The sequence below is a fragment of the Cololabis saira genome, chromosome 13 (assembly GCF_033807715.1).
Source record: "Cololabis saira isolate AMF1-May2022 chromosome 13, fColSai1.1, whole genome shotgun sequence".
Classification (NCBI taxonomy): Eukaryota; Metazoa; Chordata; class Actinopteri; order Beloniformes; family Belonidae; genus Cololabis; species Cololabis saira.
Genome location: NC_084599.1, coordinates 47,367,130 through 47,391,833, shown reverse-complemented (window position 1 = coordinate 47,391,833; position 24,704 = coordinate 47,367,130). Strand labels below are relative to the sequence as shown.

At 43.1% G+C, this 24,704-nt stretch overlaps 1 protein-coding gene across 2 annotated transcripts in view; it reads left to right on the top strand.

Annotated features, from left to right (window-relative positions):
* Positions 1 to 24,704, top strand: part of LOC133458738 (protein NLRC5-like) — a 145,858-nt gene that overhangs the window by 87,341 nt on the left and 33,813 nt on the right. For both annotated transcript variants that reach the window (XM_061738942.1, XM_061738941.1), the window contains 3 exons: positions 6,244 to 6,420; positions 12,513 to 12,689; positions 14,263 to 14,436. In XM_061738942.1, coding sequence (XP_061594926.1) covers positions 6,244 to 6,420; positions 12,513 to 12,689; positions 14,263 to 14,436 — 528 coding nt within the window. The remainder of the gene's footprint in view (positions 1 to 6,243; positions 6,421 to 12,512; positions 12,690 to 14,262; positions 14,437 to 24,704) is intronic.

Below are 24,704 nucleotides of genomic sequence, written 5' to 3'. Positions count from 1 at the left end.
ACCGTAACGTGCACCCAGGTGTGTTATACATCAAAATGTGCGTCTACATCCTGCGACACCACGCATTACTTTTCTCTTTCAAAAGTGTTACCGTGGCGACGCTAGACGCCAAAAGGCGCGCACCCCCTTCATGTGATTGGTCCATATTTGATAGTTCTCCAAAAGTCACCAAATTTTGCATGCAAGCCAGGCCTGGTGATAAATTTGATATTTCATGGTTTGCATTAATGGGCGTGGCCTAACGGCTCAACAGCGCCCCCTAGAATACTTTTATCTGCCATAACCTTTGAATGGTTTGACATAGGAAGTTGTGGGTGGTGTCATGGGACTCTGTAATGAGTCCTTAAGCTTCGTTGGCCTAAATTAGCCCCGCCCCTTCTTCTGATTGGTTGTCCTGATTTTCTGCTATAACATTGGAATGGTTTGACATAGAGAGTCGTGGGTGGTGTCATCAGATTCTGTATGGAGTCCTTGACCTTCATTGGCCTGAATTAGCCCCGCCCCTTCTTCTGATTGGTTGTCCCTTTTTTCTGCTATAACTTTTGAATGGTTTGACATAGGAAGTCGTGGGTGGTGTCTTTTCTGATATGCTTATGGGGGGCGGTGGCCGTGAGTGCGAGGGCCCGTTCATCGCTGCTTGCAGCTTTAATTATTATTATTATTTTTCTGACGAAAGGAGGGCCTTTTTGCCCCCCTAAACGTGCCCAAAAGGTCACCAAATTTTGCATGCAAGCCAGGCCTGGCGAAAAATTTTATATTTAATGGTTTGCATTAATGGGCGTGGCAAAATGGCTCAACAGCGCCCCCTTGAAAACTTTGTGCCTCAAGCCCCACGATACGGTTTGACGTACATGCATGAAAATCGGTACACACCTGTATCATGGCGCAACTTAAAGAAAAGTCTCTTGGTGCCATGCCCGAAACCGAACAGGATGTCGGCCATTTTGAATTAGTCGTGTCATTTTGGCGAAATTTATGCCATTCCTTCGAAAGTTAATTCAGCCCGAACCGTAACGTGCCCCCAAGTGTGTTATACATCAAAATGTGCGTCTCCATCCTGCGACAACACGCATTACTTTTCTCTTTCAAAAGCGTTACCGTGGCCGCGGTAGACGCCAAAAAGCGTGCCCACCCTTCATCTGATTGGTTCAGACAGAAAAAACTTTGCGCCTCAAGCCCCATAATACGCTTTGACGTACATGAACGAAAATCGGTACACACCTGTATCATGTCGCAACTTAAAGAAAAGTCTCTTGGCGCTGTGGCCGAAACCGAACAGGAAGTCGGCCATTTTGAACATTCTGAATTAATCGCGTAATTTTGGAGCAATATATGCCATTCCTTCGAGAATTAATACAGCCCGAACCGTATCGTGAACCCAGATGTGTTATACATCAAAATGTGTGTCTACATCCTGCGACTACACGCATTACTTTTCTCTTTCAAAAGTGTTACCGTGGCGACGCTAGACGCCAACAAGCGCACCCCCCCTTCATCTGATTGGTCCATATTTGATAGTTCCCTAAAAGGCACCAAATTTGGCATGCAAGCCATGCCTGGCGATCAATTTAATATTTCATGGTTTGCATTAATGGGCGTGGCAAAATGGCTCAACAGCGCCCCCCGGAAAACTTTGTGCCTCAAGCCCCACAATACGGTTTGATGTACATGCACGAAAATCGCTACACACCTGTATCATGGCCCAACTTAAAGAAAAGTCTCTTGGAGCCATGGCCGAAACCGAACAGGAAGTCGGCCATTTTGAAATCTGATTGGTCCATATTTGATAGTCCTCCAAAAGTCACCAAATTTGGCATGCAAGACAGACTTGGCGATAAATTTGATATTTCATGGTTTGCATTAATGGGCGTGGCAAAATGGCTCAATAGCGCCCCCTAGAATACTTTTCTCTGCCATAACTTTTGAATGGTTTGACATAGGAAGTTGTGGGTGGTGTCATGGGACTCTGTATGGAGTCCTTGAGCTTCGTTGGCCTTAAGTAGCCCCGCCCCTTCTTCTGATTGGTTGTCCCGATTTTCTGCTATAACTTTGGAATGGTTTGACATAGAGAGTGGTGGCTGGTGTCATCAGATTCTTTATGGAGTCCTTGACCTTCATTGGCCTGAATTAGCCCCGCCCCTTCTTCTGATTGGTTGTCCCTTTTTTCTGCTATAACCTTTTAATGGTTTGACATAGGAAGTCGTGGGTGGTGTCATGGGACTCTGTAATGAGTTCTTAAGCTTCGTTGGCCTTAATTAGCCCCGCCCCTTCTTCTGATTGGTTGTCCCGATTTTCTGCTATAACTTTGGAATGGTTTGACATAGAGAGTCGTGGGTGGTGTCATCAGATTCTGTATGGAGTCCTTGACCTTCATTGGCCTGAATTAGCCCCGCCCCTTCTTCTGATTGGTTGTCCCTTTTTTCTGCTATAACTTTTGAATGGTTTGACATAGGAAGTCGTGGGTGGTGTCATTTCTGATATGCTTATGGGGGGCGGTGGCCGTGAGTGCGAGGGCCCGTTCATCGCTGCTTGCAGCTTTAATTTCATCTTAAACTTCCTCTTCTGATTTATTACATAAAACTAAACATGTGAATGTGTCAGACAGGAACAAATGAAGAACCAGAGATGTGTCTGAACCTGGAATAAAACATCTGAACAAACATGAATTAACTTTACAGCTAATACGTTCAGAAATGTCATCCAGATGTTAATAAACTGAGAGAGTCTGACAGACAATAGTGGACAGACTGAATGTGTAGTCGTCCAATATATGAGTTATAGAGCTCATTTACTAAATAACTTCTTACTGTGGCTGAAATCAGTCAAACCAACGTTGGCTTCCTTTAACTACCGTTAAATTTCATTTTAACAAATACAAATTTACCCAATATGAAACTCTAAACGTGGAAAAACATATTTTTCTATGTTTTTAATATTATTCCTCAATATGTCTGTAAAACTAAATATAAATCCATGTGTTGAAGTAAGTAAACTGAAATAAAGCTGCTGTGTAGACGATGAGTTTCCTTCATCAGCAACAAAACATCCAACAAGAACATCAGAAACTTTGTGTTGAAACAATGTCGTCACTCAATCAACTTTTTCAGAGAAAATGTTTGAAAAAACTCCTAAACAGACAAATATGTTCTGATTGATGAAGAAATGTCTCCTTAAAAACATGGAAATGATGAATATTGTTCATTTATTCATGATTAATGGAAAAAGACACTTATTAGGGCCCGAGCACCTTCAGTGCGAAGGCCCTATTGTATCTGTAGGAAATTTTTTTTTTTTTTCTTTTTTCGTTCTTCTGACGAAAGGAGGGCCTTTTTGCCCCCCTAAACGTGCCTAAAAAGTCACCAAATTTTGCATGCAAGTCAGGCCTGGCGAAAAATTTGATATTTAATGGTTTGCATTAATGGGCGTGGCAAAATGGCTCAACAGCGCCCCCTTGAAAACTTTGTGCCTCAAGCCCCACGATACGGTTTGACGTACATGCACGAAAATCGGTACACACCTGTATCATGGCGCAACTGAAAGAAAAGTCTCTTGGCGTCATGCCCTAAACCGAACAGGAAGTCGGCCATTTTGAATTAGTCGTGTCATTTTGGCGAAATTTATGCCATTCCTTCGAAAGTTAATTCAGCCCGAACCGTAACGTGCCCCCAAGTGTGTTATACATCAAAATGTGCGTCTCCATCCTGCGACAACACGCATTACTTTTCTCTTTCAAAAGCGTTACCGTGGCCGCGGTAGACGCCAAAAAGCGCACCCACCCTTCATCTGATTGGTTCGACAGAAAAAACTTTGTGCCTCAAGCCCCAAAATACGGTTTGACGTACATGAACGAAAATCGGTACACACCTGTATCATGTCGCAACTAAAAGAAAAGTCTCTTGGCGCCATGGCCGAAACCTAACAGGAAATCGGCCATTTTGAACATTCTGAATTAATCGCGTAATTTTGGAGCAATATATGCCATTCCTTCGAGAATTAATTCAGTCCGAACCGTATCGTGAACCCAGATGTGTTATACATCAAAATGTGCGTCTCCATCCTGCGACTACACGCATTACTTTTCTCTTTCAAAAGTGTTACCGTGGCGACGCTAGACGCCAACAAGCGCACCCCCCCTTCATCTGATTGGTCCATATTTGATAGTTCCCCAAAAGGCACCAAATTTGGCATGCAAGCCAGGCCTGGCGATAAATTTGATATTTCATGGTTTGCATTAATGGCCGTGGCAAAATGGCTCAACAGCGCCCCCCGGAAAACTTTGTGCCTCAAGCCCCACAATACGGTTTGACGTACATGCACGAAAATCGCTACACACCTGTATCATGGCACAACTTAAAGAGAAGTCTCTTGGAGCCATGGTCGAAACCGAACAGGATGTCGGCCATTTTGAATAAATTGTGTCATTTTGGCGAAATTTTTGCCATTCATTCGGCAGTTAATTCAGCCCGAACCGCAACGTGCACCCAGGTGTGTTATACATCAAAATGTGCGTCTACATCCTGCGACACCACGCATTACTTTTCTCTTTCAAAAGTTTTACCGTGGCGACGCTAGACGCCAAAAGGCGCGCCCCCCCTTCATGTGATTGGTCCATATTTGATAGTTCTCCAAAAGTCACCAAATTTTGCATGCAAGCCAGGCTTGGCGATAAATTTGATATTTCATGGTTTGCATTAATGGGCGTGGCCTAACGGCTCAACAGCGCCCCCTAAAATACTTTTCTCTGCCATAACTTTTGAATGGTTTGACATAGGAAGTTGTGGGTGGTGTCATGGGACTCTGTAATGAGTCCTTAAGCTTCGTTGGCCTTAATAAGCCCCGCCCCTTCTTCTGATTGGTTGTCCCTTTTTTCTGCTATAACTTTTGAATGGTTTGACATAGAGAGTCGTGGGTGGTGTCATGGGACTTTGTACTGAGTTCTTAAGCTTCGTTGGCCTTAATTAGCCCCGCCCCTTCTTCTGATTGTTTGTCCCTGTTTTCTGCTATAACTTTTGAATGGTTTGACATAGAGAGTCGTGGGTGGTGTCATGGGACTCTGTAATGAGTCCTTAAGCTTCGTTAGCCTTAATTAGCCCCGCCCCTTCTTCTGATTGGTTGTCCCTTTTTTCTGCTATAACTTTTGAATGGTTTGACATAGAGAGTCGTGGGTGGTGTCATGGGACTTTGTACTGAGTTCTTAAGCTTCGTTGGCCTTAATTAGCCCCGCCCCTTCTTCTGATTGGCTGTCCCGATTTTCTGCTATAACTTTGGAATGGTTTAACATAGAGAGTCGTGGGTGGTGTCATGGGAAGCTGTAATTAGTCCTTGAGCTTATTTGGCCTTAATTAGCCCCGCCCCTTCTTCTGATTGGTTGTCCCGACTTTCTGCTATAACTTTTGAATGGTTTGACATAGGAAGTCGTGGGTGGTGTCATTTCTGATATGCTTATGGGGGGCGGTGGCCGTGAGTGCGAGGGCCCGTTCATCGCTGCTTGCAGCTTTAATTATGAGTTATCATTTTTATATCAAAACTCAGTTTCAATAAACTTTTATCTTCATTTATATTTACATAGAAAGACTGATATTTGAATTCAAATTCCATCAAAACTGTTTCTGCCATTAAAAACTACATTAAACCCTGGAGCATCAATTAGTTTCCATATTTTGACGAGTATTTGGTTCTAGTTTCCCTGTAAGGTTCAGATTTGTACGTTTTTGTACCATCATGCATCTGTTCTTGATGAATCAAATGTATTAATCAGACAAAAGTTTTCTGGACCAGTTCCAGATCCATTACTGGAGAAGAGATGTCTTTCATGAATGCTGAATAAACACAGACGTCCTCCTGTCCTGAAACTCTTTCTCTGCTCACAAAGTCCTTCTAGGAATGAAAACTTTATCGTCCAAAACATCATTTACAAACTGACGTGTTATTGGGACAGAAACACGTGACATGAATGGACTTTACATGGTCTAGACTGTCGTCCTCATCACTGACTTTATTGAAATCAGCACAAACTCAGACCTTTCTGATCATCAAGTCAATAATACTGAAGAGAAATATACGCAGACTATTGATCACATGTGTGACATCAACATGAACATCAGCCTTCATAAAGTCCATCACCTCTCTAACTCTCATCTGTATGGAGCATTTATAATGATGAAGATAATGCTGAATTGTAATTTATCTGTAAAATGATGAAGATGGTGCCGAATTGTAATGTATCTTTTATTCTTTATTCAGGTTGGTAAACTGCAGTCTGTCAGAGATAGGCTGTTCTTCTCTGGTCTCAGCTCTGAAGTCCAACCCCTCCCATCTGAAACATCTGGACCTGAGTGAGAACACGAACCTGCAGGATTCAGGAGTGAAACATCTGAGTGGATTTCTGGAGAGTCCAGACTGCAGACTGAAGACTCTGAGGTCGGACATGTTTTAGTTGTGTGTTCAATTCAATTCTATTCAATTCAATTTTATTTATATAGCGTCTAATACAACAGAGTTGTCTCTAGACGCTTTCCAGAGACCCATACCCAGAACATGACCCCCGAGCAGTTATTACATAAACAATGGCAGGTAAAAACTCCCCTAGTGGGAGAAAAACCTTAAGCCAAACAGTGGCAAGGAAAAACTCCCCTTTAGGAGGAAGAAACCTTGAGCAGGACCAGGCTCATAAGGGGGGACCCTCCTGCCGAGGGCCAGACTGGTGGGTCAGGGACGGCAACAGCACAGCAGGCAGGTGGAAGCAGCAACGAGATGACCAGGGGTGGGGACCGCAGGCCAGCACGCAGCTCCCGAATCTCCGGCCCAATCAGCAAGTGCCAGGTTGGGGTGCAGGGTCAGGGAAAGACTTGTGCTCCGTAATGCAAGCTACAAGCCACCCACGACCACCTGCAGGTTCCGGTGTCCGGCAAAGGATGCTGCAACATGGACAAAAGAGAGAAAAGGGAGGAGAAGGGGGGGCCAGCACAAGAAACTACAGGAACGACTCTGACACACTAAAGTTTACACTACCTAGAGATTTACCAACACCAGCTAGAGGTTTACTAAACACTAACTATAGGCTTTACTAAACAGAAATGTTTTAAGTTTAGTTTTAAAGGTGGAGGTGGTGTCAGCCTCCTTAACCCAGATTGGAAGTTGGTTCCTTAGTAATGGTGCCTGATAGCAGAACGCCCGCCCTCCAAATCTACATTTAGATACTCTAGGAACTACGAGTAAACCTGCACTCTGAGAACGGAGAGCTCTGACAGGAACATAAGGCACTATCAGGTCTTGCAAATAATGCGGAGCTAAGCCGTTTTGGGCTTTATACGCAAGTAATAAAATTTTAAATTGGATTCTGAATTTTACGGGTAACCAATGGAGCGACGCTAACACTGGAGTGACGTGGTCTCTCCTGCTGATTCCTGTCAGTACTCGTGCTGCTGCATTTTGGATCAGCTGGAGTCTATTCAGCAAATTACTTGGACATCCTGCTAACAACACATTACAGTAATCTAGTCTAGAAGATACAAACGCATGAACTAGTTTTTCTGCATCACTCTGCGAGAGGATTTTCCTAATCTTTGCAATATTACGGAGATGGAAAAAGGCTATTTTACAAACCTGATTGACATATGGTTTAAACGACAAATCCTGATCGAAAATAACACCAAGGTTTCTCACAGTTGCACTGGAAGCCATCGCAACACCATCTAATCCCTTCCTAAGATGCTCTGGACCAAGAATGATAACCTCTGTTTTATCTGAATTTAGAAGCAGGAAATTTCTGGACATCCAGTCCTTGATGTCCCTAAGACATGCCTGAAGTTTAACCAACGGTTCTGTCTCATCCGGCTTCATAGACAAGTAGAGCTGCGTATCATCAGCATAACAATGAAAGTGTATGCCGTGATTCTGGATTATACTTCCCAACGGCTGCATGTATAAACTGAACAAGATTGGCCCTAGCACTGAACCCTGCGGAACACCATAACAGACCCTTGACTGTTCTGAAGAAACCTCATGTACATGAACAAACTGGAACCTGTCAGATAGATATGATTTAAACCAACGTAGAGCTGTCCCTTTAATCCCAACAACATGCTCTAACTTGTGCAGTAAAATGCCATGATCTATAGTGTCAAAAGCAGCACTGAGGTCCAGTAGAACCAGTATGGACACTAATCCCTTATCTGAGGTCCAGTAGAACCAGTATGGACACTAATCCCTTATCTGAGGCCATAAGGAGGTCATTTGTGACTCGAACCAGTGCTGTCTCTGTGCTATGATGCATTCTGAACCCTGACTGAAAGACTTCAAACAGATCATTTCTATACAAATAGTCACATAACTGGCTTGAAACTGCCTTTTCCAGAATTTTAGACACAAATGGAAGGTTGGAAATTGGTCTATAATTAGCTAAGGTGTCTGGGTCAAGAGAAGGTTTTTTAAGTAAAGGTTTAATTACTGCGACTTTGAAAACCTGTGGTACATATCATAAACTTAGGGATAGGTTAATTTGGTCCAGTATTGTCGTACCAATAAGAGAAAAAATATGTTTGAATAGTCGAGTCGGGATGGGGTCTAACATACATGTGGTTGACTTAGCTCTATTGACGAGTGAGGTCAGCTCAGGGAGGTCTATAGGATCAAAACAGTCTAGAGTCAAGTCAAAGCCTAGGGAAGTCGCTAAAGCTGAAGAAACACCTACAACCGGCTGGTTGATTTCTTCTCTAATTCTCGCGATTTTACTGTTGAAGAAGCTCATAAAGCCCTCACTACTGAGAGATGCAGGAATGCACGGCTCAACAGAGTTGTGACTCTTTGTCAGCCTGGCTACAGTGCTGAACAGAAAACGTGGGTTACTTTTATTATCCTCTATCAACGTTGAATAATAAGCTGTTCTGGCTTTGCGAATGGCTTTTTTATATACTATTAGAATATCTTTCCATTCACAATAAGAGTCTACAGACCTACAAGAGTACCACTTCCTTTCCATTTTACGCACGTTTTGTTTCAACATGCGTTTTATAAATTATACCAGGGAGTTAAGCTCCTGTGGCTAGAAACCCTCCTTTTCAAAGGAGCAACTTCATCTAAAGCTGAATGCAACAAATCAGCAGTGTTACTAGCAAGGAAATCAACATCTGTAGAGGTAGAACCCAGGTCACTGGCCTCGACTACATCACTATTTCGCACTGTCGTAAGATAAGCAATGGCCTCCCTAAATTTAACAATAACTTCATCAGACAAACATCTGCTAAAATAATACCTCCTATTTTGCACTTCAACATCAACAAAATTAAATTCAAACGTTATTAAGTAATGGTCGGATAAAAGGGAGTTTACAGGTGACACCAACAGACCATCAGTTTCAACACCATAGGTGAGAACGAGATCGAGAGTATGATTAAAACAGTGCGTCGGTTTATCCACTTTTTGTGAGATACCCATTGATTCTAGAAGAGAATTGAAGGCTAATTTAAGATTATTGCTTTCAACATCCATATGAATATTAAAATCACCCAGTATGATGAATTTATCTGTGCTGATCAATAATCCAGAAAGGAAATCTGAAAATTCAGACAAAAACTCTAGATACGCACCAGCAGGGGGCCGATACACTACCACTAACACAACTGGCTTCTCTGATTTCCAGCTCGGAAATTTCAGACGAAGCATGAGGCTTTCAAATGTATTATAGTTGCACTTTTCAATTTTTGTTTGGAGACGGGAGTTATAAATTGCTGCGATTCCTCCGCCTCGGCCCGTGCTTCTAGGAATGTGATGATTAAAGTAGCCGGGCGGAGTTGATTCATTCAAACTAACATACTCTTCCTCCTGTAACCATGTTTCTGTTAAGCAGAAAATATCACTCCTGCTCTCTGTAATTATATCATTTACTAACAGAGACTTGGAGCTTAACGATCGTATATTTAGTAGTCCGCATCTAATTTTTCGGTCTGTAATTGGTACCAAATGTACATTGATTTTAATTTTTACAAGGTTATTTTGGTTAACGCCTCTATAACGCCGCACCTGGTGAACTTTTGGAGGGCGGGGAACTGCAACCACTTCTATTTTGCTAGGCACCTGACCAGAGTCGCCAATATCATGTAATCCTACAGTTTTAGAGTCGCTAATTACATAATGCAATCCTACAGTTTTGTTGGCAGGCGTTGGTCCTCGAGAAGCAGCAGAGAAGTGTGTTAAGCTACAGCTCTGCATCCTGGCCTGGACCCTGCATTGTCAGGGGGAGTGTCTAATAACATTGGCCAGATTTCTAGACATAAGAGCTGCACCATCCCGGGTGGGATGAATGCAGTCCCTTCTAATCAGACCGGGTTTTCCCCAGAATTTCTCCCAGTTGTCAATAAAGTCCACGTCGTTTTCTGAACACCACTGAGACAACCAGCGGCGGAGCGAGAGCATGCGACTAAACATGTCATCGCTGGTCAGATTGGGGAGGGGACCAGAAAAACCTACGGAGTCCGACATGGTTTTGGCGTAGTTACACACCGAGACAATATTCATTCTGGTTACTTCCGACTGGCGAAGACGGGAGTCGTTAGCTCCAACATTGATGATAACTCTTACCATATTTACGATTACCCTTTGCCAGTAGCTTCAAATTTGCTTCTATGTCGCCCGCTCTGGCCCCCGGGATACACCTAACTAAGTTCTCTGGAGTTGGCCTCACATGTCTGACTATGGAGTCTCCAATCACCAGGGTCGGTTTCTCAACAGTTGTGTCGCTGAGTGGGGAAAAACGGTTAGACACATGAAGCGGGTGGTGGTGTTCTGTGAGCCCTTTAAGACTACACTTCCTACGAACCGTCACCCAGCGGTCCTGACTGGCCGGCTGCTCGGGAGCTGCAGGGGAGCGGCTACGCTCAGCTGCTACGGGCCGGTCCGCCGCTAGCTTAGCCTGGTTAGCTGAGGAGGCTCTCGGACTAAAGGTTTAGTTGGCCGAACCGGACCTTCAGATGAATCTGATGTGAAAGTTGTGTTGACACTAACCTGCAGACATCAGGCTGATCTTCTACTGATCCACACTGACCATCTGACTGCTCTGAGTTCTTCTTCTCTGCTTTAGTTTCATCTTAAACTTCCTCTTCTGATTCATTACATAAAACTAAACATGTGAATGTGTCAGACAGGAACAAATGAAGAACCAGAGATGTGTCTGAACCTGGAATAAAACATCTTCACAAACATGAATTAACTTTACAGCTAATACGTTCAGAAATGTCATCCAGTTGTTAATAAACTGAGAGAGTCTGACAGACAATAGTGGACAGACTGAATGTGTAGTCGTCCAATATATGAGTTATAGAGCTCATTTACTAAATAACTTCTTACTGTGGCTGAAATCAGTCAAACCAACGTTGGCTTCCTTTGACTACCGTTAAATTTCATTTTAACAAATACAAATTTACCCAATATGAAGCTCTAAACGTGGAAAAACATATTTTTCTATGTTTTTAATATTATTCCTCAATATGTCTGTAAAACTAAATATAAATCCATGTGTGTTGAAGTTAGTAAACTGAAATAAAGCTGCTGTCTAGACGATGAGTTTCCTTCATCAGCAACAAAACATCCAACAAGAACATCAGAAACTTTGTGTTGAAACTATGTCGTCACTCAATCAACTTTTTCAGAGAAAATGTTTGAAAAAACTCCTAAACAGACAAATATGTACTGATTGATGAAGAAATGTCCCCTTAAAAACATGGAAATGATGAATATTGTTATTTATTCATGATTAATGGAAAAAGACACTTATTATGAGATATAATTTTTATATCAAAACTCAGTTTCAATAAACTTTTACCTTCATTTATATTTACATAGAAAGACTGATATTTGAATTCAAATTCCATCAAAACTGTTTCTGTCATTAAAAACTACATTAAACCCTGGAGCATCAATTAGTTTCTATATTTTGATGAGTATTTGGTTCTGGTTTCCCTGTAAGGTTCAGATTTGTACGTTTTTGTACCATCATGCATCTGTTCTTGATGAATCAAATGTATTAATCAGACCAAAGTTTTCTGCACCAGTTCCAGATCCATCACTGGAGAAGAGATGTCTTTCATGAATGCTGAAGAAACACAGACGTCCTCCTGTCCTGAAACTCTTTCTCTGCTCACAAAGTCCTTCTAGGAATGAAAACCTTATCGTCCAAAACATCATTTACAAACAGACGTGTTATTGGGACAGAAACACGTGACATGAATGGACTTTACATGGTCTAGACTGTCGTCCTCATCACTGACTTTATTGAAATCAGCACAAACTCAGACTTTTCTGATCATCAAGTCAATAATACTGAAGAGAAATATATACAGACTATTGATCACATGTGTGACATCAATATGAACATCTGCCTTCATAAAGTCCATCACCTTTCTAATTCTCATCTGTATGGAGCATTTAGAATGATGAAGATGATGCTGAATTGTAATTAATCTGTAAAATGATGGAGATGATGCTGAATTGTAATGTATCTTTTATTCTTTATTCAGATTGGAGTACTGCAGTTTGTCAGAGATCAGCTGTTCTTCTCTGGTCTCAGCTCTGAAGTCCAACCCCTCCCATCTGAAACTTCTGGACCTGAGTAAGAACCAGAACCTGCAGGATTCAGGAGTGAAACATCTGAGGGGATTTCTGGAGAGTCCAGACTGCAGACTGGAGACTCTGAGGTCAGACATGTTTTAGTTGTGTGTTCAGATGAATCTCATGTGAAAGTTGTGTTGACACTAACCTGCAGACATCAGGCTGATCTTCTACTGATCCACACTGACCATCTGACTGCTCTGAGTTCTTCTTCTCTGCTTTAGTTTCATCTTAAACTTCCTCTTCTGCTTTATTACATAAAACTAAACATGTGAATGTGTCAGACAGGAACAAATGAAGAACCAGAGATGTGTCTGAACCTGGAATAAAACATCTGAACAAACATTAATTAACTTCACAGCTAATACGTTCAGAAATGTCATCCAGATGTTAATAAACTGAGAGAGTCTGACAGACAATAGTGGACAGACTGAATGTGTAGTCGTCCAATATATGAGTTATAGAGCTCATTTACTAAATAACTTCTTACTGTGGCTGAAATCAGTCAAACCAACGTTGGCCTCCTTTGACTACCGTTAAATTTCATTTTAACAAATACAAATTTACCAAATATGAAGCTCTAAACGTGGAAAAACATATTTTTCTATGTTTTTAATATTATTCCTCAATATGTCTGTAAAACTAAATATAAATCCATGTGTGTTGAAGTTAGTAAACTGAAATAAAGCTGCTGTCTAGACGATGAGTTTCCTTCATCAGCAACAAAACATCCAACAAGAACATCAGAAACTTTGTGTTGAAACTATGTCGTCACTCAATCAACTTTTTCAGAGAAAATGTTTGAAAAAACTCCTAAACAGACAAATATGTACAGATTGATGAAGAAATGTCTCCTTAAAACATGGAAATGATAAATATTGTTATTTATTCATGATTAATGGAAAAAGACACTTATTATGAGTTATAATTTTTATATCAAAACTCAGTTTCAATAAACTTTTACCTTAATTTATATTTACATAGAAAGACTGATATTTGAATTCAAATTGCATCAAAACTGTTTCTGCCATTTAAAACTACATTAAACCCTGGAGCATCAATTAGTTTCCATATTTTGACGAGTATTTGGTTGTAGTTTCCCTGTAAGGGTTCAGATTTGTACGTTTTTGTACCATCATGCATCTGTTCTTGATGAATCAAATGTATTAATCAGACAAAAGTTTTCTGGACCAGTTCCAGATCCATCACTGGAGAAGAGATGTCTTTCATGAATGCTGAATAAACACAGACGTCCTCCTGTCCTGAAACTCTTTCTCTGCTCACAAAGTCCTTCTAGGAATGAAAACTTTATCGTCAAAAACATCATTTACAAACAGACGTGTTATTGGGACAGAAACACGTGACATGAATGGACTTTACATGGTCTAGACTGTCGTCCTCATCACTGACTTTATTGAAATCAGCACAAACTCAGACTTTTCTGATCATCAAGTCAATAATACTGAAGAGAAATATACGCAGACTATTGATCACATGTGTGACATCAATATGAACATCAGCCTTCATAAAGTCCATCACCTTTCTAATTCTCATCTGTATGGAGCATTTAGAATGATGAAGATGATGCTGAATTGTAATTAATCTGTAAAATGATGAAGATGATGCTGAATTGTAATGTATCTTTTATTCTCTATTCAGGTTGGTAAATTGCAGGTTGTCAGAGATCAGCTGTTCTTCTCTGGGCTCAGCTCTGAAGTCCAACCCCTCCCATCTGAAAAATCTGGACCTGAGAGGAAACAAGCTGCAGGATTCAGGAGTGAAACATCTGTGTGGATTTCTGGAGAGTCCAGACTGCAGACTGGAGGAACTGGAGTAAGACATGTTTTAGTTGTGTGTTCAGATGAATCTGATGTGAAAGTTGTGTTGACACTAACCTGCAGACATCAGGCTGATCTTCTACTGATCCACACTGACCATCTGACTGCTCTGAGTTCTTCTTCTCTGCTTTAGTTTCATCTTAAACTTCCTCTTCTGATTCATTACATACAACTAAACATGTGAATGTGTCAGACAGGAACAAATGAAGAACCAGAGATGTGTCTGAACCTGGAATAAAACATCTTCACAAACATGAATTAACTTTACAGCTAATACGTTCAGAAATGTCATCCAGATGTTAATAAACTGAGAGAGTCTGACAGACAATAGTGGACAGACTGAATGTGTAGTCGTCCAATATATGAGTTCAATTTTATTTTCAATGTTATTTATATAGCGTCTAATACAACAGAGTTGTCTCTAGACGCTTTACAGAGACCCATACCCAGAACATGACCCCCGAGTTATAGAGCTCATTTACTAAATAACTTCTTACTGTGAATGAAACCAGTCAAACCAACGTTGGCTTCCTTTGACTAACATTAAATTTCATTTTAACAAATACAAATTTACCAAATATAAAACTATAAACATGGAAAAACATATTTTTCTTTTTTTTTTTTTTTTTACCTTGTCTGCACACATATTATTGATTGATACCATGACGGTAGAAACCAAAAGTGTATATATGTGCATTATTACTATATTTAATATATATACATATATATACGCAAACATATGCGTACACATACATAAATATACACATACAAACCCAGTGTTTTTTTTTGTTGTTTTTTTTTTTTTTTTGGGGGGGGGGGGGGGGGTGGGGGGGAGTGACGACATCCACTGGCAATCCAGGAAGCAGGAACACACGGAGACACACGTCAAGCACTGGAAATCTGCAACAAAAAAAAAAAACACAAACAAAGCACGAAACCGGCACGGAGCCAACCAAAACAATAACAGCAATCGACCTAAATCTTGAGATCTGATCGCAGTCTGAGCTAAGCTATCGCTACCGCTACCTAAACCCAAAAACTAGAGAGCCAGCATGCAGGTGAACAAGCCAGTGTGTATGTCTATGTGTGTGTGCGTGTATGTATATGATCATGCATGTGTGTGTGTGTGTGTGTGTGTGTGTGTGTGTGTGTGTGTGTGTGTGTGTGTGTGTATATGCATGTGACTAAGTGACTATATGTGTGTGTGTGTGTGTGTGTGTGTGTGTGTGTGTGTGTGTGTGTGTGTGTGTGTGTGTGTGTGTGTGTGTAATAAACCAAACAAAGCTCCACCTGAAGTGTATCTATAGTGGGGGAGGGGGGGGAGCAACCCCGCCACCCGCGAGACCAGAGGCCGACACGGAAGAGCCCGGAACCCAGGCCACTGGCAACCCCACAAAGGGGAGAAGTAGGAGGGAGGCAACCCACCGCCTGCGAGGCCCCCCCCCCCCCCCCCGGCGGCAGCCGAGGGGGCCCGCGGGCGGGGCCCCCACGGCGCGGGAAGAAGCAGCCAGGGATCCCGCGGCGGCGGACCGCGACCCAGGCAATCCCCGGCCACCCGGTCCGGGCCGGACACGCGGCCAGGAGGCCCTCACCCTTCAGGCCAACGACCCCCACCCGGCAGGGGGCCAGCCTGCCCGGAGAGACAGAGCCACCCCGGCCGCCGACGCGGGCAGGCGCACCCGTCCCCCACGAAAGTGGCCCTCCAAGACCAGAGGGGCGCCCCGCCGCAGAGGCAGCGGGGGGCACCGGAGACGGGCCCGGAGAGAGGGAACCCCCCAACAAGGCGACACCCGTGCAGGCCCGACAACGGAGGGCCCCAGACCCAGGCATCCCATTCATTCATCCATTCACCTATCCGATACCTATACTAATAATAATATAATATACTATACATAATAATAATAATAATAATAATACTAATAATAATAATAATAATAATAATAACCATCTTTGTATAATATAATATTAATAAATTATTAAGTTTTGATGTCCTGCCAATGGAGGCTCAGATCCTCCATGGCAGGACCCTTCCATACCGCATTCTCACCGACACAGACATACAATCACGCACCGTTTCCCCCTCCCCGGGGGGGTCCAGCACCGCCAGAAGGCACCCTAGGCTGCACGGCGGGCCCCGCCAGGCCCGGGTAACCCGACCCACCCGTCCCAGGCCCAGGCCGGTGAGGGAACGCGGGTGATGTGGGACCCCCTCCCGCCCCTGGTGTTGAGTGCGTGTGATTAATGCCATAAAAACAGGGAGGGGGGAGGGCCAAGTATCGATTGACACCGACCCCCCCCCCCTCCTGAACTACGTGTCCTTGTCAAATGTATTTATTAAGTGTTGAATGTGCAGTGTCTATTTTGCTGTTAAAACCGTGAGGCGGGGAGTGCCGGGCCACGCGGGACGGTGCCCCCCACGACCCGGACCCCCCGCCCTTCGCCTATGTACGTATGAATCGTGTAGGGGGGGGAAAGAGGGGGAGCGGAGGCCGAAGCCAGGAAGCAGGACCAGCAAAGCCGGCCCTGATAAGACACCCGCTTCCCCCCACCGGCCATCCAGTAGACGGGGGCCGGGCCTCCGAGCCGGGCCAGGGCCCCACCGTACCTCCACGGGCGCCCCCGGCGCCGCCGGAGCCCCCAGACGGAGGGGGAAACGGTCCAACATCCTCCCATTCATACTGACAACATAAGACATAGATACCTGGGAATGGTGCCACCCCGCCCCGCCCGTGCACCCCCCGGTCAGGGGAGGCCCGCTCCCCGGACCCGGCCCCACCCCCCCCCGAGGCCACCCCGGCGGACACCCCAAGGGTCACGGAGTCCCCACATCCGCAGGGGCACTTGGCCCCCGCCCAGCGATGGAGGACCAAGGCAGCAATGCCCCCCAGCGCAGACAGCCACCCCCCACCCAGGCAGGGTCGGGCCCTCCGGGTGGGACCCCCACGTCCACGGCCCAGCCCCCCCCGGGAGGCCCGGAGACGCCCAAGCCACAGCCCCCCGCCCGAGCCCTCCCCAGCCACCCCCCCCACCGCCATGAGGTAACCCCTCCCATAGGCCCCCAAGGCCCCCACCGGCTAGGGACAGCGCCCCGCGGCCCCCCCCACCGCCCCCCAGGGGCCACCAGAGGCCCGCGCCCCAGACCCCCCAAGCCGACCCCCAACCCCAAGGGCTACGAGATCACCACCCCCCCGCCCCCACTAGGTAACGAAGCCAATAAACGGGGACCACAGAGAGTGCAATTCAGCCGAATGTTGTTCAGTGGAGGCAGACATTATCTCACTACTAATATGGTCTGATAAAAGATTCCTAAAATGGTTGATACATAAGCTGGATTTTTGTTTCCAATTTACTAGAATGGTTTTCTTTGCGATACATAAGGCAGTGAGAACCCGGTGTGTCCAAATAGGATCTATTTGAGTGTCTCCCAGGTGACCTAATATACATACCGTGGGGCACACTGGGATTCTGTGGTTGATCCATGTGGATAAATCCTCACAAATCTCCTTCCAGAACCTCTGTACCGGTGTACAGAACCATAAAGCATGCATATAATTATCTGGGGTGTTCTCTGTGCACTGTGAACAGATATTAGAGGTGACAAAGCCCATCTGGAACATCCTTTGTCCAGTATAATGTATTCTATGAAGAACTTTGTACTGTATAAGTTGTAGGTTTGGGTTTTTAGTCATAGTAAAAGTATTTAAGCATATTTGTGACCAAGAAAACTGGTCAGTATTCAGAGAGAGATCCGCCTCCCACTTGGAGATCGGGAGAGAGACTGAATCGTCCAGTTTAGACACTAACCTGTAGAGTTTTGATAACAACTTTAAAGTGCTTAGATTCAATAAATCTATTATCTTAGCGGGAAGTTGTAAATCTAATTGGCTAATTTTGTATGATTTATTTATTATTGCCTTAAGTTGTTGATACTCTAAAAATTTATTCCTGCTAACTCCGTATTGAACAATAAGTGTATTGAAAGGTACAAACTGTCCTCCTACAATTACGTGCTGTAAGTACCGTATTCCTTGATCCCTCCATTGAACGAAGTTAACCATCTTTTTATCATTTTTCACGATGTCTGGGTTGTTCCATATGGGTGTACGGTCACATGGAAAAAGTGAAATTTTAGCTATTTTAAGAAATTCCCACCAAGCTGATAAAGTTGTGCTAATATTAATGCTTTTGAAACATTGATGATGTTTGATACTTTGACTAATGAATGGTAACTCTGAGATTTCTAGTTCATTACAAAACACTTGCTCTGAGTCCAGCCATTGACTATCTAAAGGATGATCTTTTGACCATTTTACAATATACTGTAACTTACTGGCTATGAAGTAATACTGAAAATTAGGTAGCTCTAAACCTCCATATTCTTTGGATTTTTGCAATGTCTTTAAACTAATACGTGGAGTTTTATTTTTCCACAGAAATGTTGATACATATGAGTCCAACGATTTAAACCAGGAAAGAGGGGGTTTGCATGGTATCATTGAGAAAAAATAATTTACTTTTGGTAAAACCATCATTTTAATGGTGGCTATTCTACCCATGAGCGAAATGGGGAGAGAGCTCCATCTGGAAAGATCATCTTCTATTTTCTTTATAAGCTGAACATAATTTAATTTTATTAACTCTGACAGCCTAGGGGAGATGTTTATGCCTAAATATCTAATGTTCCCTGATTGTAATTGAGTATTTGTTATATTCCTAAAATTGCAGTTAACACACAAAACAGTGGATTTAGACCAATTAATAGAATAATCAGACAGAGATGAAAATCCCTCTATAAGTGCAATTGTCTGTGATAGTGAAGATCGTGAGTTCTGGAGGAAGAGGAGTACGTCATCCACATAAAGACTTATTTTATGCTCTAATATTTTACATTGTATACCTTTAATATTTTGATTTTGTCTAATAGCTGCTGCTAAAGGTTCAATAAATATTGCAAATAATGAGGGAGAGAGAGGGCAACCCTGTCTAGTGCCTCTTTGCAAGGTAAAACTTGTAGAGATTTGGTCATTTGTCCTTACACGTGCCTTGGGAGAGCTGTATAATATTTTTATCCAGTCAATGAAAGATTCGCCAAATCCAAATTTATGCAAAGTTGCCAATAGAAACTTTCAATTTACCTTATCAAATGCTTTTTCCGCGTCTAAGGATATAATAGTAGTCTCCTGTTTATTGATACTCGAATAGTCTATAATATTTAATAATCTGCGAATATTAGTAGACGAATGTCTACCTTTAATGAAGCCTGTTTGATCCGGATGTATAATAGAAGGGGTGACTCTTTTCAGACGTTCAGTAAGGGCCTTGCTAATTATTGTAAGGTTTACATTTATCAATGAAATTGGGCGGTAGCTCGATGGGAGCAAGGGATCCTTGTCCGGTTTTAATAAAAGACTAATATTAGCAGAGTTCATATTTAAGGGTAAGCTTTTATTCTCCCTAGCATTTAGAATCATTTTATAAAATGTTGGTGCTAATATGCTCCTGAATTCCTTGTAAAATTCAGCTGGGAAACCATCTGGGCCCGGAGCTTTATTATTGGGCATATGTTGAAGAGCTTCATGGAGTTCTCCTATTGAGAGCGGTGAGTCTAAATTCGTAACCTGTTCCTGATGTAACTTCGGCAGATTAATGTCTCCAAGAAACTCATTAATGGATTGATCAGATGGTTCAATTTGTGACGAGTATAATTTATAGTAAAAGTCTCTAAAGACTGAATTTATTAAACAGGGGTCATGTGTAACTCCCCCTGACTGGTCCTTAATGGATGTTATGGTTGTTTTTTCTTTGTTTATTTTTAATTGATTGGCTAAGTATTTTCCCGATCTGTTAGCATGTGCAAAGTTTTCCAGGCGAAGCCTTTGTACTAGAAACTGTGTTTTTGCGTCAATTATTTTATTTAATTCTATTTTAGTTTTCCTTATTCTGTTAAGGATACGTTCGTCTGCAGAGGTCTGGAAGGCCTCCTCTAGCGTCTTTATTTCACATTCTAATTCTTTTGTTTTTAAGTTGTCTTTTTTTTTCTTATTTGAAGAAAAGGAAATTATTTTGCCTCGCATTACTGCTTTTCCTGCTTCCCATAGAACGCTCGCTGATATTTCCGGCTGGTCGTTATTTTGTAAAAATATATCCCATTCTTTCTTAAAAAAATTAATAAAGTCGGGGTCTTTGAGCAATGATGTATTAAATCTCCAAACTTTGGAGGATGATACGCTCCCCCTCTTCCCCAGAGTGAAAGAAACAGGTGCGTGATCGCTAATAATGATTGGGTGAATTTGTGATTCTGAGATATCTCTCATCAGAGAGCTACTGACTAAAAAATAATCTAACCTAGAATATGAGTGATGAACGGCTGAGAAAAAAGTGTAGTTCCTAAGGGTTGGGTGTAAAGAGCGCCATGTATCACAAAGACCCAGATCATTCATGTATTGCTTAACAATACTTGCTGACTGCCAACTCCTGTGTCCGCCTGCATTACTGAGCCTGTCCACTCCAGGGTCCAGAACCATGTTGAAGTCTCCTCCGATGATGACTGTGTTGTCTAGGTGAGCAGAAAGTGAGGTGAAAAAAGAGTGAAAAAACGAGGAGTCATCAACATTTGGACCATATACGTTAGAAATACATAAATTCAAGCTTTGAATTTGCAAGACTAAAATTAAATATCTACCCTCTGAGTCAATGTGAGTGTCCTTTACGGTGAAATTTACTCTTTTATTAATGAGAATTGCTACCCCTCTTTGTCTGGAGTTGTAACAGGCGGAGAAAACATGCGGAAATTGTGCCTTGGCCAATGCATCTACCGACGCTTTAACTAAATGAGTTTCTTGCAGTAGGACAATGTCTGCCTGCAGAGTTTGTATCTGGTTAAGAAGTTTTAATCTCTTTGCCGTGTTCCCGGCTCCGTTTACGTTCCAGGTGACAAACTTTAATTTATCCATAATCCAATCATTGAAAGTAACATTATATGTAAGTGGTAATGTTGCATGAAAAGCTGTTGTATGTGTGTGTGCCATGTTATTCTAGATGTGTGAAATGTGTGTTTGTACCAATTTACCAAACCGAGAAAGAAAGTGCAGCAGAGTGGGACATAGAGGGAAAAAAGAAAAAAAAAGGGGAAAGGGAGTGAGGTGGGGGGGAGGGAGATAATTCTAAACATGATAGAAAAAAAAATAGAGAAAATAAAAAAAAGAGAGAAAAAGGCAATCACCAGTGTGAGCCTATAACTTACCGAGACTAGCAGAGCAAGAATTATTATTACATTAATATATACCGAGAATATTTTATGAAACTATATCTAATCTAATCACCAAGTGTTTATGTAACTATATCTAACCTAATCACCAGTTAGTAAGAAAGAAAGAGAGGAAAAGAAAGTAAATTTTGTACTCATCCTTTTTAGAAGAGCCAGGGCGTGATGTTGGAGTCGCGGTACAGTTGTCCGTTCACGTACAGCTTGTCCACGGTGATGACAGCACGAGATCCCTCCGTCATGAACCTCCTCCGGACCGGGAAGAGGACTCGGCGACGGTCCAGGATCTCCCGGGGGAACTGGTCGTTCACAGAGAATGGCAGTCCGCGCAGCTGTGGCCCCTGTCTCCGAACCTGCTCTTTGTGTTTGTAGTGTTCGAATTTAGCAACAATGGGCCTCGGTCTCTGGGCTTCGGGTCTTCTTCCTCCTAGGCGATGGACGCGGTGAAACGTGATGGAGTTCGCCAGGTCTTCTGGAAGCTTCAGGTGGTTCCGGATGAAATCCTGGACGGATTGTTCAGGATCTTCATCAGGTTTCTCCGGGATCCCTGAGAACACCAAGTTGTCCCTCATGGAACGAGCTTGAAGGTCTAAAACGGCCTCCTTTAAAGATTTATTCTCATTTTGGAGTCGGCTAAAACCCTCTGACATGGATTTCATCGACTTCTTCAGATTGGTGTTTTCAGCCATCAATTTTTCCACCTGCTGGTTACCGTATTCCACAGCTTCTCTTAATGACTGGAATTCCTTGTGCAGGACTTCCACCAGGGATAAACGGGAGTCATGGGAGGCCAAGCGGGTGTCAATGGACCTCAGAATGTCCTCGGTGGTATTTCCTGGAGGAGAGATTGCTCCAGGGGAATCCTCAGGACGGGAACGCTTCGGCGTGGAGGACGCGCCGGAGGACGCGCCGGAGGACGCGCCCCCAGACTTCTTCACCATGACAAATCTCTCAAAATACTCGTCTATAGATGCGTCTAAAGATTCGCTTTGCTCCAGGTTGGGTTCGGAATTATATAATCTAACTATAAACTACCCTTTCGTTATTTTAAACTGAGTATATAATCGTTTTTAAAGCATTTATTGAAAACGAAAGTATTACCTCGCCATGTTGGATTCTGCTGCCTCGTTCTCGCAATACTACCACATCTCGTGGTGCGTTCGCTGCTGCTCCGTGCGTTCGCTGCTGCTCTTATTTTGGGCTTTATACGCAAGTAACATATTTTTCTATGTTTTTAATATTATTCCTCAATATGTCTGTTCAGATCATTCCATCCAGTTGACATCAAGACATAAGGTGCAACAAATAATGTCTTTTTATGGTTTTCAGTGTGTAAAACTAAATATAAATACATGTGTGTTGAAGTTAGTAAACTGAAATAAAGCTGCTGTCTAGACGAGGAGTTTCCTTCATCAGCAACAAAATATCCAACAAGAACATCAGAAACTTTGTGTTGAAACTATGTCGTCACTCAATCAACTTTTTCAGAGAAAATGTTTGAAAAAACTCCTAAACAGACAAATATGTTGTGATTGATTAATTCAATTCAATTAAATTTTATTTATATAGCGTCTAATACAACAGAGTTGTCTCTAGACGCTTTCCAGAGACCCATACCCAGAACATGACCCCCGAGCAGTTATTACATAAACAATGGCAGGTAAAAACTCCCCTAGTGGGAGAAAAGCCTTAAGCCAAACAGTGGCAAGGAAAAACTCCCCTTTAGGAGGGAAGAAACCTTGAGCAAGACCAGGCTCGTAGGGGGGGACCCTCCTGCCGAGGGCCAGACTGGTGGGTCAGGGACGGCAACAGCATAGCAGGCAGGTGGAAGCAGCAACGGGATGACCAGGGGTGGGGACCGCAGGCCAGCACGCAGCTCCCGAAGCTCCGGCCCAATCATCAGGTCCCAGGTTGGGGTGCAGGGTCGGGGAAGGGTTGAAAAGGGGCAGGGCCAAGGAGAGGAGTCTTGACGGACAAACCTTCTCCCCCGCCTGCCCGGGCTGTTACCCTGCCCCCCTCACTCCCACACTGCAGATTCCGGTGTCCGGCAGAGGATGCTGCAACATGGACAAAAGAGAGAAAAGGGAGGAGAAGGGGGGGCCAGCACAAGAAACTACAGGAGCGACTCTGACACACTAAAGTTTACACTACCTAGAGATTTACCAACACCAGCTAGAGGTTTACTAAACACTAACTATAGGCTTTACTAAACAGAAAGGTTTTAAGTTTAGTTTTAAAGGTGGAGGTGGTGTCAGCCTCCTTAACCTAGATTGGAAGTTGGTTCCATAGTAGTGGTGCCTGATAGCAGAACGCCCGCCCTCCAAATCTACATTGGGATACTCTAGGAACTACGAGTAAACCTGCACTCTGAGAACGGAGAGCTCTGCCAGGAACATAAGGCACTATCAGGCCTTGCAAATAATGCAGAGCTAAGCCGTTTTGGGCTTTATACGCAAGTAATAAAATTTTAAATTGGATTCTGAATTTTACGGGTAACCAATGGAGCGATGCTAACACTGGAGAGACGTGGTCTCTCCTGCTGATTCCTGTCAGCACTCGTGCTGCTGCATTCTGGATCAGCTGTAGCCTATTCAGCAAATTACTTGGACATCCTGCTAACAACACATTACAGTAATCTAGTCTAGAAGATACAAACTCATGAACTAGTTTTTCTGTATCACTCTGCGAGAGGATTTTCCTAATCTTTGCAATATTACGGAGATGGAAAAAGGCTATTTTACAGACCTGAATGACATATGGTTTAAACGACAAATCCTGATCGAAAAATAACACCAAGGTTTCTCACAGTTGCACTGGAAGCCATCGCAACACCATCTAGTCCCTTCCTAAGATGCTCTGGACCAAGAATGATAACCTCTGTTTTATCTGAATTTAGAAGCAAGAAATTTCTGGACATCCAGTCCTTGATGTCCCTAATACATGCCTGAAGTTTAACTAACGGTTCTGTTTCATCCGGCTTCATAGACAAATAGAGCTGC